Source organism: Lynx canadensis, chromosome B2 (assembly GCF_007474595.2).
Source record: "Lynx canadensis isolate LIC74 chromosome B2, mLynCan4.pri.v2, whole genome shotgun sequence".
NCBI classification, from domain to species: Eukaryota; Metazoa; Chordata; class Mammalia; order Carnivora; family Felidae; genus Lynx; species Lynx canadensis.
The window spans coordinates 34,990,811-35,009,971 of NC_044307.1; the positions used below are offsets into that span (position 1 = coordinate 34,990,811).

The window sequence follows — 19,161 nt, forward strand, 5'->3', positions numbered from 1 at the left end:
AGCTCTTGGTTTCAGCTCAGGTCATGATCTCACGGTTCATGAGTTCAAGCACTGTGTTGCGTTCTGCACTGACGTGCAGAGCCTACTAAGGGTTCTCTCTCTTCTTTTCTCTCTCTCCCTCTTTCTCCACCCCTTCCCTGCTCATGTTCTTTCTCTCAAAATAAATGAGTAAACTTAAAAAAAAATTCTTAAAAAAAAAGTGGCAGTTTTGAGAGCCTTATTTGAGGGTAAGGCCAGAAATTAAGAATGAAACCAGTCTGTATGATTGTCCATTTTTTTTTCTTCAACCACAATTTGTTCTTGGATTCAGACAAGGGAAATAAAAATAGTTGAGATCACCCAAAGTCAGACTTTATCCAGGTGAGTATAGGAGAGAGAGGCAAACACACAAGGGAACATGTAATGTAAGCCAGGCGAGAAGGAAAATGAAGATGGGAGAGGGCTTGAAGGGTCGAATCAGGCAATGACGATGAGGTCCACAAATTGTTGTAGTCAGGATACAATTAAACTAGAAGTAAACTGAAAGGCAAAGAAGGTTTGTGATGGAAAATGGGTGCTGGCATTCAAAATTGTGTAGGCAGGGCAGCTTTTGGTGGAGACAGAGGTCCAGGGTGTGACCATGGAGGTGGCTGGACGAGGTGGAGTTTCCTGGAGAGGTCAGGAAACCGAGAGGCCAGGATGTTGGATGTGCCTTCCACCTGGATGTTGAAGTTGCCAAGAATGATGACAGATGTTGAGGGTGGAGAGGGACTTTGAGATAGGAACTAACTTTTTGGTAAATAATGGAAAATTCCAGGTCAGTGGATTATAGCAGCAGGGAGAATGGAACTAATGGAGAATTAGAGGCTGGAAGTAGGCATGGTTGGCAAGGAGGACATCTGCCCCACCTGCTAGCTTTGAGGTACCTGGGATGTGCCCGCTAAGGGCAGGGCTGTAAGACAAGTAGTGTCTTCAAGGTAGAGCCTAGTTTCAATTAAATCAAAGAGTTGGAGGGAAGTCTCAGAAAAGGGGTTGAAGATTTACAGGAGTTGATAACAAATTGTGAGTTGAAGAGTAAGGACATCGTGTAAGGATTTGGGAGTGAAGGGAGGGGAACTTCTGGAACAAGTACAGAGTCACATGGGAAAGAGTTTGGTCATGGTAGATGATCCCAAAGTCTTGGATGCCCATTAGAGGCTGAGATAAACAGGAGGATGTGGCATGATTGGATTAGCCCAGTCTCTAAAAATAATTAAAATACACATCAGGATTCTTGCTGTAGTTGTCCTACATGATCTAGCCTCTGCCCATGCCTCTGACCTCATGCTTTTCTACTCTCCCCTTGCTCCCTGTGTCCCACCTACACAGGCCATCTTTATGCCCTCCAGCACGCCATAGTTTTTCTACCACTGTTTCTTTTTTCCTTTGTTTGCACTAGCTCTTCTGAGAGGCAGCATGGCAAAGTGGTTAATAGCATGAGCTGTGGATCCAGATTCCCTGCTCCTGCCGCTTTCTAGCTTTGTGATCATGGTCAAGTTGCTTAATCTCTCTGTGCTTCAGTTTCCGAATTTCTGACTGGGGGAATGATAATAGCATTCACTTTGTAGGGGTGTTAGGGATTAAAAATTATTTTAATTTTAATTTTAAAAATTAATGTAAAGGGCCTAGAATAGTTTCTGGTATGTGATAAAGACCCCATAAATATTAATAATACTGTTGTTGTTTTTTTCTGTTTGAAGTTCTTTTTCCCTATACCTTTATACGGCTATTGCTTTCTCATCATTCAGTCGTCTCAGCTCAAATGTACTTCCTCAGACATTCTAGCTAAAGTAGCAAAACTCCACTGGCTGTCTTCATTTGTCCCATTCTGTTTTATTTAGTCCTAACATTCATCACTATTTGAAATTATTTTTATTATCCTGCTCTTCCCTCCCCCCATCCCCTGAGGGCTGAGATTTGTTGACCTGTTCCTTACTACATCTAAGCTTCTAAAAAGTGGCAGATACTTTGTAGATGCTCAGGAAATTGTTGTGCCAACTCATTGCCCTGAAAGCATCCCAAGCCCTCCTCTCTGGTCAGGCAGTATTTGGTGGCAAGGTGACAGTGAAGGCTACATCAGAGAAGACAGAGTCCAGCTCTTTATATATCAGTCTACTGGCTCATGTAGATGAAGTGGCTGCTTATTTTCGTGTTAACTGGGACACAACTACATCCATTTTTAAATTTATTGTCTAGCTGCTTTCTATGACCACAGAGTTGTTAAGGAGTTGTGACAAAGACCCTAAGCCTCCCAGAGTCTAAAATATTTACTATCTGGTCCTTCATAGAAAAAATTTTCTGATCCCTGATTTAGATGCATCAAAAAAAAGATGAGAAGGAAACACCAAAAATAACAGATTACTTTGGATAGTAGGATTATAGGTTGTTTTAGTTTTTATGTTTATACTTTTTACTTTTTATGTATCTTTGTGTAGACCCATTTAATCTGAAAATGGAAAAGCCTTATAAATACTGATTTTGAAATATTTAAAGCACATTTAATGATGAATTCTTCCTGTGTTTTTTTTTTTTCCTTAGTGCTGCCTTTGACACAAAAACTGGGTTACGTGTGGCAGTGAAGAAGCTCTCCAGACCGTTTCAGTCCATCATTCATGCCAAAAGGACCTACAGAGAACTGCGGTTACTTAAACATATGAAACATGAAAATGTAAGTTATTCATTCAAGGAAGAATAAATGCTGCTGTTGAATAAACTGGAAAAAGTTGTGTTTTAATTGCTGCAAATGGGCGTACATTAGAACGCATCACGCTGTGGACCGTGCCTCTCGTACTGGGGTGTAGTGGCCACTGCATTGAACAGACTTTTTTTAATGAGAGGATTTTTCAGAGAAAAAATTAAACAAATTTGCATTCTTTACTACATTTACTTCAGGCTGTAGTGTCCAAATATGGGAGTCCAAGGCTATTTTATGTTATTATGGATTATTTCAGTGGGGAAGTTTGAGGCAGCATGTGTTAGGCTCACTGAATGTCCTTTCAAAGGTGGCTGTTATTTTATGGATAATTTAATATTATAATTTTCCTTTTTAATCTTTTTCAAGACAGCTTTTCCAAATTCAGGCATTTTAATAAATGTGACAAAGACATCGTTTAAGTTAAATATAACTTTTTCTTTTCTGTCAGTTTGGGAATTTGAAAGCAATGCCATACTGCAAAAAATCCTAAAATCCTAGAAAATCCTAATACCGTGGGGGCGTTTGGGTGGCTCTGTCGGTTGAGCATCCGACTCTTGGTTTCAGCTCAGGTCATGATCTCATGTTCCGTGAGATTGAGCCCTGAGTAGGGCTCTGTGCTTGCCTGCTTGTGACAGCACAGAGCCTGCTTGGGGTTCTCTTCCTCTCTCTCTGCCCCACCCCCACTCTGCTCACTGGCACGAGTGCACACACATACACACACTCTCTCTTTCAAAATAAATAAATAAACGTAAAAACCCCAATGCAGTAAATAAAGGGATGCAATTGCAATGTTAGGTGAAAGAGAAAAAAAAACAATTGATTGAAGATACTTACTTTCCTAAATTTCAAAATCAAGTTTAAAAGAATTTATGTGATTGTGTATGAAAGGATCTGTAAAATTTGTAGCATTGTAGAAACAGTGGCGATAGAGATTTTAGAATCATTTGACCCTGCGGATTGTTACTGTGTAGAAAAAAATTCAAAATCTGTAAATTTATTACTTGGCTATTCAGACCTTTTCTGTCTTAATGATTGAATTTTTTTCCCATGGTAAGAAAAAAATTACAGAGATGTGATCCTTTATTAATATACATTTGCTTCCCAAGGTACAAATTTCTTCTACATTGGGAGCATTGAGACTTAAATTTGGAATTGGATTATGGATGCTCTTGTAATTACAGCTGTAGCTTCTTATTTATTTTCATAGTTTGTTTTAATTGCATCCTATTGAGCAAGTTGTTCTCCACAGGTAACCTCTATTCCTGAAGGGTATAGTGTGCGTGAGCATCCATGTGCAAACCTGAGTTTTTAAAGAGTTCTGTGCAGAGCTGCAGCCTTCCCAATCAGTGACATGTTTACAAGAAGTTGATATACATGGAAAAAGCCAGCAGGAGAAGCTCTCTTCCAGGGTCTGCATAAAATCAAGGTGGCCTGGCAGCTTAACTGATGCGTTTACATTTGGTTTTTTAACACAGTTGAGTGTGTATGCTGTTTTTCATTACACATTAATAAATGTGACAAAGACATTATCATAGCTTTTAAATAAAGAATACTTTGAAAATGGAATATAAGCCAAACATTTATGGAACCCCACAGCACTTTCAGGAGGCCTTGGGATCCCACCGATGTTGCCAGCGCTCATTTACGAACATCTGGTTTAGATTACCAGCACCATACTTTATTGTTCTGCCTCGCTTCATAGACCATTTAAGCCAATGTTTAGGGCAGGGATTCTTTTGGGTTATCTGAATCCATGCCTTGGCTTTTCTACTGGTCATAAGAAACAGCCTTATTTAGTTTTTTGTGCTTTAGTTTTCTGTAATGAGACACTTCAAAATGTGTCTTATATGATATTAGGCTGGTTACATTTGGGTCACTCTGTAGAAACGAAAAGGCCACAGTGATGGGATATAATTGTTCTAATTTAGGAGAGGCTAAAAGAATCTTTTAAAAAAGAGGACTGATAGTATTGGGATTTTAATCTACACAAGGTGTTGTATAAGCAGCTTGCTTAATAGCAGTTGGTCTTTTTATGGTAACATGTTTAGGTTTTAGCAGTATGAATGTAGAGCACCTGTACTTAAGTATTGGTGATTTGGTTTTGAATAAAAGAAGGCACATGGCTCAACGTTTCAGAGTTCTCTCTTCTGTTGGCAAGTATTTGAAGGAGGAATGGGAAGGGGCTAACAGACTTTGACTCCATGTAGAAAAATTCCTGAACTTCAGCCTATTCTACAAACCCTTAGGAACTGACAGTGTAAAAGTAGTTTTACCCAGGGAAGAGCCAAGGCTTCCAAGTAAGTTTGATCGAGGATTTTTAGAGGAGTTCCTCTCCTTCATCTTCCTCTTTCTCTTCCTCTTTCTTTTTCTTAAATGACTTTTTTGGGGGTTGCCTGCCTGGCCCAGTCAGTAGAGCATGTGACTCTTGATCTCCGGGTTGTGAATTTGAGCCCCACATTGGGTGTAGATATTACTTAAAAATAAAATCTGTAAAATAAATAAGTAAATGACTCTTTTGGGCCACGGTACAATTTTTAACTAGCCACCAGGCCTCCAAAAACAGTAGCAGCTTAAAACTCTTGACAATATTAAGTATTGGTAACAAATGTAATTTCTAGGTGCCAAATGCACATGTGATCTTTTCCCCAAAAATGCTGGACTCAGAATCAATATGTCATCTTGAGTTTATTTCTTTTATTAGTGATAACGAATGGCAGACACACATTTACCAGATGGGTAAAGGGGAATGAGCTAGGGAGAATATCCTCTGTGCCTATAAGAGTTATTCTTTGAACAACGTTACCTGGTGCATTCCTGATTGAACTTGCGACCTTGATCTCATTAACACCAGCTCTAAGGAAACATGAAAGGGGAGCATCTTGCCAGCTGCAGCTTTTTGCCTTCTGGGTAGGTACTGTAAAGATTGCCTGGAGTTAAGGGCCTGGAGATCTGTGCATTTTGAAATTTAAAACTATTCAAGGAATCCTTTAAAAATTTTTATTTGGGATCTACCTTACCGTGGTAGATCCGATCATTGTTTTGGTGCACTTGTGTTAAAGATATTAAATATTGTTGGTTTCTGAGTTAAAGTGGGTTTTCTCTTGAGTGTGTGCCAATTTGGTAAAAATGTGTCACTTCTGTCCATCAGTTTTTGACCGTTGTAGGACAGTCATCAGGGACATTTGCTGATTATTTGTATTGTAAATGTCTTTTTAAATAATTGATTCCTGGGTTACTTTTGGGTGTCTGAAAGCAGGAGTAAAGAAACAGGCTAAAATATAACTTGAATTAAAAGGAAATTTCCATTCAAGAAATGGGAAATAGGGGCACCTGGGTGGCTCAGTTGGCTCAGCATCCAACTCTTGATTTTGGCTCAGATCATGATCTCACGGTGTGGGATAGAGCTCCTTGTTGGGCTCCGTGCTGAGCGTGCTGAGCATGGAGCCTGCTTGGGATCCTCTCTCCCTCTCTCTCTGCCTCTACCCCACTCGTGCTCTCTCTCTCTCAAAATCAATAAACACACAAACAAACATTTAGCAAAATAAGAATTGAGAAGTGAATAGATTATGGAATGTTCCCCCAAGTTCCCCAGTTTAATGCTGGGAAACTCGTTTTATAGTATTTTCCTTTTCGTGAGGACTCCATAAATACAATTAATATAATGTAATTAATGTAAAAGCCCACAAAAAATTAAAGATACTTTGATGTAACATGGGTAGTTTTAATCTCATAAGATGTGTCCTTTTAAAGAAATTAAAATTTGATAGACTGTTTGCTAACATGCTTGTGCTGTTATTTTTTCCAAATCAGTTTATTGTGCTTATTGCAGGCATGCTTCTTAGTCATTTGAATAATTTAGATTAGCTTTGTATCTCAGATTTCGTTACTGGAAGTAGCTGCTTCAGATTGTCTCTGTGATTTGTATTTTGTAATTCTTTATAAACTCTAAGGACTGTGATCACCACTTAATTTGGTAATCCACAGAGGGTCAGTCCTTTGTGCTAGGCACCTTCAGTTACACTGTCTCCTTAATCTTCACAATGTGATAAAAATACGCATCCCCCTCTCTTTCATATGAGGAAAATGAGGCTCAGAGAGGATTCCTTTCTTTCATTTATTTAACAAATATTACTTGAGGTGCTATGTGCCAGACAGTATTCCAAGTACTGGGGTTATTGGAATGAAAAAGACATAAGTTCATGGATCCAGGAAATCACAAACTGACTGTGGAGTTTGGACTTACAGCTGTTTGATTCCAAAATGCTTGTTGTGTTTTCAAATTGAAGTTGGAGCTTTATTTGAAAATATTTTGGACTTACATTGTTTTACTAGGTAACTCTTACATGAAAAATCCTATGTAAATTGACATCTAGTGTTTTAATTTTACTTTAATTTGAGGATTTTCACAATCAATTGAAATAATGTAAAACAATGTAAATTGTTTTAAACTTTTCCTGTCATTGGGGAGATGGAACATCTCACGTAATAAGAATCAATGATTAAAAAATATTGGAACAGTTGAACGAAATCGACTTCTAGATCTCAGTTACCTAAAGTACAAGTGGGGATGGGCAGAGTAATCAAAAGACCAAAGATCTTAGGGAAGGAGTATATCAGGCTCAAGAAAAACAGTTATGGTTTAGATGGAGAAGGTAAAAGAAAATGATGTGACTTAAATTTAAAGCACGATTCACAGCTGTTACAAGGTCACAGATACACTATTGGTGGGAATGTAAATTGACCTCAGCTTTATGTAGGACAATTTGACAATACTAAGATCCTTAAATATATCAGTATCCTTTGATGCTGTAATTCTATTTGTTGAAATTTATTTTCGGGAAGGAAATACAAGATGTGCAAAATATATATTACATACACATGTACGTGCACAGTTGCAGTGTTCCTTAAATATACAAAGATAGGAAATTGGTTAATTAATGGTATATACAAATGGTAGAGCATGAAATATATTTGAGGATATGACAATAGTCATATAGTGACAAGGCAGGATATAAAACTGTATGCAGAATATAACCCGAACTTATTTTACATATATCAGAAAAATCAAAGGAAATATCTCAGAATGTTAATGATAGTTATAATGGGTAGTACAGTTATAAGTAATTTTGGGTTTCCTTTTTTTTTTTTTTAAGTTTATTTATTTATTTTGAGAAAGAGAGAAAGCATGAGCAGGAAGGGGCAGAGAGAGGGGGAGATAGAGAGAATCCCAAGCAGGCTCTGTGCTGTCAACAAGGAGCCAATGTGGGGCTCGATCTCACAAACTGCAAGGTCATGACCTGAGCCGAAATCAAGAGTTGGACATGTAATCATCTGAGCCACCCAGACATCCCAGTTTTGGTTTTCTTGTATACAGTTGTCTGGGTAATGATCTTACAGGTACCTTTCCTTTGGAATAAGATGTAAAGTTTTGGAAAGCTATTCTCCTTGACTTCCAAGGCCTTTCCCTTTTGGGTTCAGGCTATATAATTGAAATTGCTTTTAAAAGCCTGATAGTTGAATGAGTGGAGTAACATTCTAATTAAAAGTGTGCTTTTTCATGATAAGGTTTTGAGCATTGGTGTATTTTACTTTCAGAGCTGTTTGTTTAGCTTGGTTGGTTAGAGCAACATGCTAATGAGGCCACTGTCATGGGTCAATTTTCATGAAGGCCATTTGGCTTTCATTTGTTTCATTTCCAGATATTCTTTTTTTTTTTTTTTCAATATATGAAATTTATTGTCAAATTGGTTTCCATATAACACCCAGTGGTCATCCCAAAAGATGCCCTCATCACCCACCCTCCTCTCCCTCCCACCCCACTTCAGCCCTCAGTTGGTTCTCATTTTTTAAGAGTCTCTTATGCTTTGGCTCTCTCCCCCTCTAACCTCTCTCTCTCTTTTTTTTTTTTTTCCCTTCCCCTCCCCCATGGGTTCCTGTTAAGTTTCTCAGGATCATTTCCAGATATTCTTAACTCTTGTTTTAGAAGTAACTGATGGTGGTTGGGGAATGGTGGTGGTATAAATGGATTGATCAGTATAACTCCATGACCAGAAAAACTGCTCAAAGACCATGGATTACTGAGTATTAAGTAGTTTTCGCTTTATCCTTCCATAAAGATAGCCTTTTGAAAAAATTTTTAAATTTTCTGATCCAAATACCTGATGATGATTAAGAAAAGTATCTGAATTTTAAGACTATTGTAAGAATAATACCAAGATTATATACTAAGAGAATATTTTGGAGCTCAAAAACATCAGTCTTGAAGACTACATCTGGAAAATTTTCATGGAATGATAATACGTTTAAAAAAGATACATGATGCTGGGGCACCTGTGTGGCTTAGTTGGTTAAGTGTCCTACTCTTGATCTCTGCTCGGGTTATGATCTCATGGTTTGTGAGATTGAGCACCCTGTTGGGCTCTGTGCTGATAGTGCAGAACCTTTGTGATTCTCTTCCTCTTTCTCTGCCCCTCCCCCACTTGCATGCATACTCGCTCTCTCTCGCTCTCTCTCTCTCAAAATAAGTAAATATTAAAAAAAAAAGAAACATGATACTGTAATAATAGTTCTAGAAGTCTGACCTTTTTCTGCTTGTTAATCATTAGTCTATTAGTGCATATGTGAGCCAAGAGCCCTAAATCTTTTTGCTTCTTATTTACAAGTGGCTAAATGTGAGCAAATTCTAAAGAGATGAAGTTTTTAGTGGTAAAATATGTTACGGGAAATGATGTTAACAAGTAAAAATCAAAACCATAATATGGGTAAAAAATAAGTTGTAGTTAAATGTATGATGTTGTGGTGTTATTGAACTGAGATGGTAGGATTTGAAATTCGTTCCTATTAAAATGACTAAGCTTGATGGGTACTATGGTTCTGTATTTATTTACTGTCTGATTTTTCTGTTTTCTCATAGGTGATTGGTCTGTTGGATGTTTTTACACCTGCAAGGTCTCTGGAGGAATTCAATGATGTGTGAGTGAACCTTTTGCATTTGCCTTCCTTAGCTAGATGATGAGTGGCAGTCTATTTCTATTCCTGTTTAGCAGTAAACAGACTTCAAAAGATTCTTTATTCCTGTCATCCAGCTCTTGTAGGGGATGGGGATGAATACTGACATGGTATATTATGTGTGGTGTAAATCTGCATGGGAGGGGTCGGTGCCCAAACTCCTGCTTTGTTCCAGGGTCACCTACATAGTAGTATCTTCATCATTTTAAGGCACATTGTGAAGATTCAGTAGTGAGTCCTTGCAGAGTTCCATGGAAAGGAGTATAGGGAGTTTTGACTATGACTTTTGTTCTCACATTGCCTGTCCCAGTTCTTAAAGAGTTGCCTTTCCATGTTACATCATTAAATTTGCATCATTGAATTTACATCAAAAAACCAGGACCTGGTTTTATACAAGTTCTTCTCTCTTTTTTGTCCCACTTACGTGTGGAAATGATACTAGACTTGCACACTCTTCTTTGAAGAACTGGATTTCTGTCCTGGGACAAGGGGTGGACCTCACGTGTTGAGAAAGCTGATGAATTGTGCTGATTCTCCCAGTTGTGACCATCTCATTGTGTCAAGCCTGCGACCCACCCTGGAAAACAGACCCTGAGATTCTCAGAAACCAGTAATAGGGGCTTGGGAAAATGAAGCAGGAGAGAAAGCTGCTACAAGGTTATTTATTTAGGAGGTCACTACTGTGGGCAGTCGGGCTGAAAACTGCCAGAATCTTCTAGGAAGCAGTTTGAATGTACCTCAGATGGGGAGCATTTATCCCCTGGCCCCTGACCCCATTGGCAAGGGTTGCTCTATGGGGAATTAATGACCTCACATGCCCAGGTTGCACACGTATGAGTTCAAGATAGATTCCAGCTGGTGTTCTTGTGCATGGAACAATCTACTGTAGCTTTCCCAGTGTCTGAATTAGCACACCTCCCTCCCATCCCTAATTCGCAGATACACTATGCCGTAAGAGAGAAGTAACACCTTAAATTCCAGCTTTATTGAAATATAATTGACATAGAACGTTGTGTAAGTTGGGTTCTGATTTTTTTTTTTTTTAAGTTTATTTATTTCAAGAGAGAGAGAGCAAGCACAAGTAGGGGAGGGGCAGAGAGAGGGAGAATCCCAAGCAGGCTCTGTGCTGCTAGCACAGAGCCCAACTCAGGGCTCAAAGTCATGAACCCCAAGATCATGACCTGAGCCAAAACCAAGAATTGGATACTTAACTGACTGAGCCACCCAGGTGCCCCAGGTTCTGATTACAGTAAAACCTTGGATTGCAAGTAACTTGTTCTGCGAGTGTTTTGCAAGACAAGTAGACATTTCTAATACATTTTAACTTGATAAACGAGCAATGTCTTGCAATACAAATAGTACATGATGCCAAGCATCACATGATCACAACTGAGCCAATGGTTCTTGAAATTCCCTTTGATATAGAAGTGCTTTGGATTATAAGCTTGTTTCCAGAAAGAATTATGCTCACAAACCAAGGTTTTACTGGATTTATAAACAAGAATTGAGTTTATCTCTTAGGAGGAAATCTCAGTACCACTTATTGAATATTTGCTGAGCGGAGTGTTAGAAAAAGCCTCAAAATAATGGAAAACACTACTCTTTGCCCTTGACAAATCAAAATCTTACTGGGGGAAGGAAGTAAATTTAAAGCCGATTTGTAATCAAGATACGAATTGGCTATAGGACCTTGGACTAGTCACGTTGCCTCCCTGGGCCCCCAGTGGTTCTCTAATTAAACCTAATAGGCAAATGATGAAAATTGGGGTGGTTGACTTCTGAAGCTTTTTTGATACTGGAGAATCTCGGAAAACAGAATGGTGAACCTAAGGTTGCCTGAAGAAAATATTTCATTGTTTATTTTTCTATAATGTTTGTATCACTGAAAAAAATTAGTGCTTGTCCAGGACTGTGGTTATTTCAGAGTTTTCCAAAGTCATTTCAGAATTTGCGTAAGAGACCAAACATCTTCGCCTACAATTAATTGCAAGGTTTGCAAATTTAAATACTTCTAGGGCCAACTAACACAAATGAGGCTCAGCATTATACAACTGGGAGTGGGGGTGTGTGTGGTAAAACAAAATACTGGTACTGTACTTCCTTAAAGTAGTCAAATTCACATTAAAACAAAGCAGGCAGATAAAAGCCCACTATTCTGGCCAAATCAGACGCGCTAAAGGCTAGAGTGGTTCTGTAGCCTGCCAGGTTTAGAGTAGGCTATAATTTTGAACATGAATTTTTTGTGCTAATTAATAAAATCTCTAGTTACTTTTCATATTTACAGTTGAATTTTAATCATGTGTTATGTGTATTTGTGCCTTTATGTTGCAGTTAGCATTTTTCATTTATCATACAATTCAAATACAATTTTCCTGAATTTGTAACTTCTTGGTTACTAGGCATTGTGCATACTTCATTTTTAAGACTATATACTTTTTTATTTAAAAAAATTTTTTTATTACGTTTATTTTTAATAGAGACAGTAAAAGTGGGGGAGGGGCAGAGAGAGACGGAGACAGAATCAGAAGCAGGCTCCAGGCTCAGAGCTGTCAGCACAGAGCTGGACATGGGGCTTGAACCTACAAGCCGCGAGATCATGACCTGAGCCGAAGTTGGACGCTTAACCAACCAAGCCATCCAGGCGCCCCAAGACTATGTACTTTTTTAAATTTAAACTTTATTTTGAAGTAATTTCTGCCCCCAACATGGGGCTTGAACTCAGAATCCTGAGATCAAGAGTCACATGATCTACTGACTGAGCCAGCGCCAGGCGCCCCTGTGAGAACATAACTTTTGAGAAAGGAACAATAGGTAGTGAGTTTTGGTCATTAGGAACAATGTGAATCTAACAGAGAGAGATTGTTTGGAAAATGTGGAGTTAAAAGATGAATATATGAAGCTGTTCTTGACTGCCATATGATGTGGTTATACAGATGGCAAAATTTTGTAGTTTGGTGACTGAAAATCATTTGGACATTTCTCTTGGCTTCTTGATGGTAATGTTTGCTGGGAGGTGGCATGTATATGCATATGCATGCTTCAAATATTTAGTTCCCAATAGAAATCCAAAGAAATTATTTTTTAAAGTGTGTATTTACTTATTTTGAGAGAGACAGAGCACATGAGTGAAGGAGACAGGCACAAGGAGAGAGGGAGAGAATCCCAAGCAGGCTCCACCCTCAGCGTGGAGCCCTGTGCGGGGCTCAGTCTCACAACCATGAGATCATGACCTGAGCTGAAGTCAAGAGTCAGTCTCTTAGCCAACTAAGCCACACAGGCACCCCAGAAATCCAGAAATTTTAAATGGCACTGGCCATTTAATGCTTGATTAGAACCTAACCCCTAGAGAAAGCTGCAACTTTGTGCAACAATATTGCCTTTTCTTGGGGGTGTCAGTTCTCTAATCAAGCTTATAGGCAATGAAGAGTCTTTGGACTCTTAGTGGGAACTATTTCCTCAAATTTCAGGAAAGCTGAATTGTCATGGTAAGTGGAATTTTCTACTGCTTTTTGCATTTTTTGTTTTTTACACCTTCACATTGCAGTTTTCTTATACCTGAGTTCCTTATCTCTGCTTAGTTCTTGAAGAGGAAATAGAAGTGGGGTTTTAGAATCTGCTGTGATCTAGCAGAAGACCTTACAACAGGGGTCAGCCAGCAACCATTGTTTCAGTGAAAACCAGTGTGCAAATTATCACCTTGTGTAGAGTTAAACTTGATAAAAATGACTATTCATCTAACAAGTGTAGCTTTTTTCTTTTTAAAAATTTTTTTAACGTTTGTTTTTGAGACAGAGACAGAGCATGAACACGGGAGGGGCAGAGAGAGAGGGAGATACAGAATCTGAAGCAGGCTCCAGGCTCTGAGCTGTCAGCACAGAACCCAACTCGGGGTTAAACTCATGGACCGTGAAATCATGACCTGAGCTGAAGTCTGATGCTTAACCGACTGAGCCACCCAGGGACCCCTAACAAGTGTAGCTTTTTTACGTCATTGTAAATAAAAGCTGCTGAGCATACTGCATTGGTAAAGAGAGTTTCTGGATTTACATTTAATCTGATTTCATTCAGTATTTGAACACCTATCCTATGCTAGGCACGGTACTAGTTTCTGAGGAATGTAACAGTAAATAAAGATAAGCATGATCTCTGATGATCGAGTTGAGACTCCTCATAGGAGAGAAGAAAATTTTTAATAAACCATAGGCAGTGTGGTAGGTTCTGGAAGATCCTACATGATTTGTTCCTGTGCGCTCCCTGACCACATCTATATTCTTCCCACCCACTCTCTGCATCCATCCACTCTGGCCTCTGTGTTCTTGCTTGAATATGGACATCCACATTCCCAGTGGGACCTTTATCCTGGTTTCTAATGTTGGCCTGAACACCCTCCCCACATATCCACATGACTGGCTCCTTCGTTTCTTTCAGGACCCACTCAAAGGTCTCTTCACCAGAAGCTCTTTTTCCCCTCACTAGCATAGCTGCAGCCTACCACCGTCCGTGTCTACACCTTGCTCCACGTTGTTCTTAGCAGATGTTGCCATCCTACATTTGTGATTGTGTCTTTTCTCCCTCTGGCTTGCACGGTCTAGTAGAGTAGGGAGTTTGTTTTCTTCCTTGTTGAATCTTTAAAGTTTTTTGTTTTTTTTTTATGTTTTGTTTATTTTTGAGACAGAGAGACAGGGCACGAGTGGGGGAGGGGCAGAGAGATAGTCGAATCTTTAGTACTCAGAGGTTTCAGATGAGGAAACTGTGGTCGAGAGAAGAACTGAATTCTGTAATACTACATATGAAATTGCATACAACTCAGGTCTTTTGGCTCTAAATGTATTTCTTTTTTTTTTTTTTCTAAATGTATTTCTAATGACATTTTTCTTGATCCAGGGCTGTGATTATTATTTGAAAGTCTGCCAGCCTTTCTTACTGGGTAGATACTATGATTGGTTCCGTGTAAGATGTCACAACTGAAGGCCTTCCAGTTGTATGTGGTGCCTGTTTTTAATGAGACAAAACATAAATGTTTACCTAAAATAACTAAAGGACCAAGTCAAATTTCTAATGTCGAAGCAACATACAGGGTCTTAAGACACAGGAGAAACTCAGTAGAGGAAAGCCTCTAAACAAAGTAATAATTGGGTCTGAAGAAACAGGTAAATATAGATGGGGCTTAGAGGTTGAAATTTCTTCCAGACAGTCAAAGAAATGAAGAAAACGTGTCAAGTGTACAGAAAAAGAGATTTGATTGAATGGAGAATGTTAAAGGAGTTGATAGATAAGCATTGATTTTTGTTTTGTATTTGGATAAAAACTGTGTAAGTAAATTATGATTGGCTTTTGTGGCAGAGAAGAGTTGTTTTCCTAATTTAGCAAATAAGCATTATCTGCTCGGAAGTAATGCTTTCCTCCATCACTGTGAAAGAAATACCCAGCCTCATTGTTTGGGCTTACAGAAATACTTTCATTCTTTGAAAATAGGCTGAGCACCCAAGATAGGTAACGCAGGAAGAGAAGCAGTCTGGGAGAAAGATGAAGGAGTTAACTGTATCAACGGTATATTTGCAACTTACTTCCTTCGCAGGTCTGCTGCCGACCTGCCGAGGGTAGAGAGTTGGTGAAACTCCTTGTAGCTGTCTTCAGTGACTTACATTTAATACCATTGAGTTTTTGTCTGATATGGTCAATAAGATGTCCCCCTTTTCTCAGATGAGCTAATTTAAAAAGGTAAAGAAGCTTCAGGGTCTGGCTTAGAGTTTGGGTCCTTCAATAAATCTTTCCCGGGGCGCCTGGGTGGCTCAATGGGTTAAGCGTCCGACCTCAGCTCAGGTCATGATCTCACAGTCCGTGAGTTCGAGTCCCGCGTCGGGCTCTGTGCTGACAGCTCAGAGCCTGGAGCCTGCTTCAGATTCTGTGTCTCCCTCTCTTTCTGCCCCTCCCCTGCTCATGTTCTGTCTCAAAAATATATTTAAAAAAAATTTTTTTTAAATAAAAAATAAATCTTTCCCTTCAATTAACTCCTTCCTAAGTCTGGGTTGGGGCCCTCTTTTGTGTGTTCTCTAGCACCTTGATATTTTATAGCTCTAATCATGCTTTCTTAGGAGTTTATATTCATAAATGCCTTCCTCTCGTCTAAATTCTGTAACTCTCTTTTTCATCATTGCATCCCCAGTGCTCAACAATTAATACTTGTTGGTGGAGTGATTGAAGAAATAACCTTGTGCTGTCTTGTTTACAACTGGTTGATGATCTAATTTTCTGGTAGTATGCTCAGTATATTCTCTTTTGACTAGCTTTTTGTTTTTATCCTGTAATGTAGACCATATAGTAAAATATTGAGTCCAGGTTGATTGATGCAGATAATTTAGAGGTCACCTCTCAGTAATCTTTGCTTTAAATGAGGAGAATAGTTTGTTGTGAAATAAGCTGGCTAAGCTGTCTACATGGCTGCTAAATGGTACCTTTACTCCTTACATTAAAACCATCTGGTCTGCTTACCAGATAAGATCTTTGGCATGAGTATTTTAATGAGATGTATCTTGCTTGGTCCTACTAGTAATTCTATATGCATTGTCCTGAGTCATTAGATTCTGTTCAGTAGTAATTTAGTGCCTACTATCTATCAGATACTGTTCTAGTTTCTATAGATACTACAGGGAACAAAAATAATTTTGTCCTCCTTGAGCATTGTACAGATAGATAACAATAAACCATGAGCATAAAAAAAATTTAGTGTATTAGCAGGCAATAATGCTGTGGACAAAAAGAAAAGGTAACATAGGGGAATTTAGGAGTGTGAGGGCAGGGTGTGAGATGCAGTGGCCAATGACCTTCTCATTGCGAAGGTGAATTTTGGAGCAAACATTTGAAGGAGTAGAGGAATTAGACTCACGGATATTCTGGGGGAAGAGCATTCCAGGCAGGAGAGCATTCTAAGCAGAAAGAATAGCCAGTGCAAAGGTCCTGAGATAGAGGACTCCATGCTGAATTGGAATTTCAGCAAGGGGTCTCTGTGCCTGGAGTAAGGAGGCCGGTGTGGAGCTGAATGGAACAGGGGAGAGAAGTAGATGATGAGGTCAGAGAGATATTTGGGAACAGGGTGCTGGATTATGTAACGTTTTATTCGGCCATTGAGGGGGTTTTTATCTTTATTCTAAATGAAAAGGAGAGAAGTGATATGATCTGATTTTTATTTTTAAAAAATTACTCCGCTGCTGTGTTGCAAATAGATTGTAATGAGTCCCAAGGATCACTGGATGTATTTCAGAGGCTTGTGGTTACAAATTGTCAATCCCTGTGATTATTTTAAATACTTTGTTTAAATATGGAAATATTTTTTTGCCTTGTGATGATTGCTTTATCAAATAGGACTAACAGTAGTAGACATGCCAGTCTATAGATATGAGAGATTTTTTTTTTCTATGAAGATTTTTTCTGATTGTATCATGCTTTAAAAAGAAAGGTGGTAGGGAAGGAGTCTTGACAATTGGGTGTTATCCAAGAAGTGCTTAATAAGTGAAGTTCTAAAATGGGGCACTGTTGAGAGTACTGAAAACCTCTTAATGTAGAGTTCTGCCTTTTTGCTGGTACAGTAGATTTTACTTATGATCACTTTGAGAGATCGTGCTTTGTGCTCTTTATGTTTGATTTAATTTAAGGGAGACCGTCTTCCAAGGAAAGTGAAGAACAAGATTTGAATCAGGCCATGAAATTGTCTTTTCAGCCTTTAGACTAATAAAGTCCGATTTACTTAATTCATTTTTTTAAGTGCATTTTTAAAATTTTTTATTATATGAAATTTATTGCCAAATTGGTTTCCATACAACACCCAGTGCTCATCCCAAAAGATGCCCTCTTCAATACCCATCACCTACCCTCCCATCAACCCTCAGTTTGTTCTCAGTTTTTAAGAGTCTCTTATGCTTTGGCTCTCTCTCCCACTCTAACCTCTTTTTTTTCCTTCCCCTCCCCCGTGGGTTTCTGTTAATTACTTAATTCATTTTTAAAGATGGGAGCACTAGGAAGGGAAGAGAGGGACCCATGGCTCTCCACTGGCTGCAGCCTCTATGCTCACAGCTCAATTTGCCCAGAATCCAAAGGCCTCCTCGGCCAAGGGCTCCATCATGCTGGGTATTTTCATCCTGATGTTCTTTGCCATCCTAGGCCTGGTCATTCTGGCCTACATTATCTGTCTGCTCTAGTGGCCTGCGGCTGCGATAGGGAGCCCTCAGAACCGTTCAGCAGGGAGGGAGGAAGCTGACTGGTCGAGCATCCTGCTTGGCTGACACACCAGTGGATCTTTGTTTCTGGTCATTATTTCGGCTCCTGGTCTCCAGGCCAACGCGGGGCCTCTTAACAGCAGCAACCCTGCTGCCCAGCAGACCTCTTCCAGAGCCTTCTGGATACGGTTAACCACTGTTAAGCAGGGGGCTTTTTGAGCTGGAGATAGAGGGTGTTGAGGACACAGCTGAAATGTAGACCATTATGGAGAACTGCTCAAACATTCATCTTGATGGCCTTTCTTTAGGTGTAAAGGCAACTGCCTATGATGCTAAAATATGTTCTTTCCTCTCCCTGTCACATGCGGGGTGGGGGGGGTCCCTTGTAAGTTCAAAAGCACATTGTCTATCTTCGTCTATGAAGTAGTCACTTTATCAGTGTCTTTACAGATTGCACAGTCTAAGGCTGTGTGGTATCCCTGTCTCACTCTGTAGCCAAAAGGAACTTGTCATTTGAATTTAAGATTTATCATAATTTTTACCACTCCATACCACTCGTGCCCTAGGTTCTCATTTAAAGAGAGAGATGGTTATATGGTCCTCATTCTTTGTGACTGGGTGAGTTATAAATTATTGAAATAGGGTATCTATAACTCATCTTGTTATTTGAGAAAAATATCTCTCTTACCCTAAAGAAATGTCTTTAATTTTGTCAAATATTCCTTTTATGGAAAAAAAAAAACTTTCAACTTATTTTTTTGTCCAATTAGGGTTGAGGAAACCATGTATTTTGGAATCCAGATGAGGCTTGGGCCCCAAATCTGTGGTAGTTAATTTCTTTGAAAAGTCCATCATAATTGTTCTACATTTGATTTTCCTTTCTAGCTTAAAAATAAACAGAGAGGAAAAAAAAGATGATAACTAGATAGCATTCCGGCTTTCTCAAGTCAAACCTCTGTTAATTTATTTGAGGTATTATGAACACTGACAATACTAGTCATGTCTTTACCAAAATGTAACTAAATTTGCTTTCCAGAGACACATTTCCATTGCTGTAGAAATGTGGTTATCCATGAATGCTCCTTTTGGAATAGACTTATTCAAAATGTGTTCATCTACATTTTCTTCTTCCTTGTTCACCGTTTTAAAAGTTCATACCTCTTCCATAAACATTCAGTAACTTTGCATGATGCTTGCTTTTGTCCACTGTTGGAAGGTTTATTTTTG

At 39.0% G+C, this 19,161-nt stretch overlaps 1 protein-coding gene across 6 annotated transcripts in view; it reads left to right on the top strand.

Annotated features, from left to right (window-relative positions):
- The window catches only part of MAPK14 (mitogen-activated protein kinase 14), a 76,315-nt gene that overhangs the window by 23,143 nt on the left and 34,011 nt on the right, over window positions 1–19,161 (top strand). For all 6 annotated transcript variants that reach the window (XR_003968808.1, XR_003968809.1, XM_030315363.1 and 3 more), the window contains exons 2-3: window positions 2,557–2,686; window positions 9,627–9,685. Coding sequence is in view for 4 of the 6 variants with exons in the window: in XM_030315363.1 (XP_030171223.1) it covers window positions 2,557–2,686; window positions 9,627–9,685 (189 nt within the window). In the remaining 2 variants the exon portion in view is untranslated. The remainder of the gene's footprint in view (window positions 1–2,556; window positions 2,687–9,626; window positions 9,686–19,161) is intronic.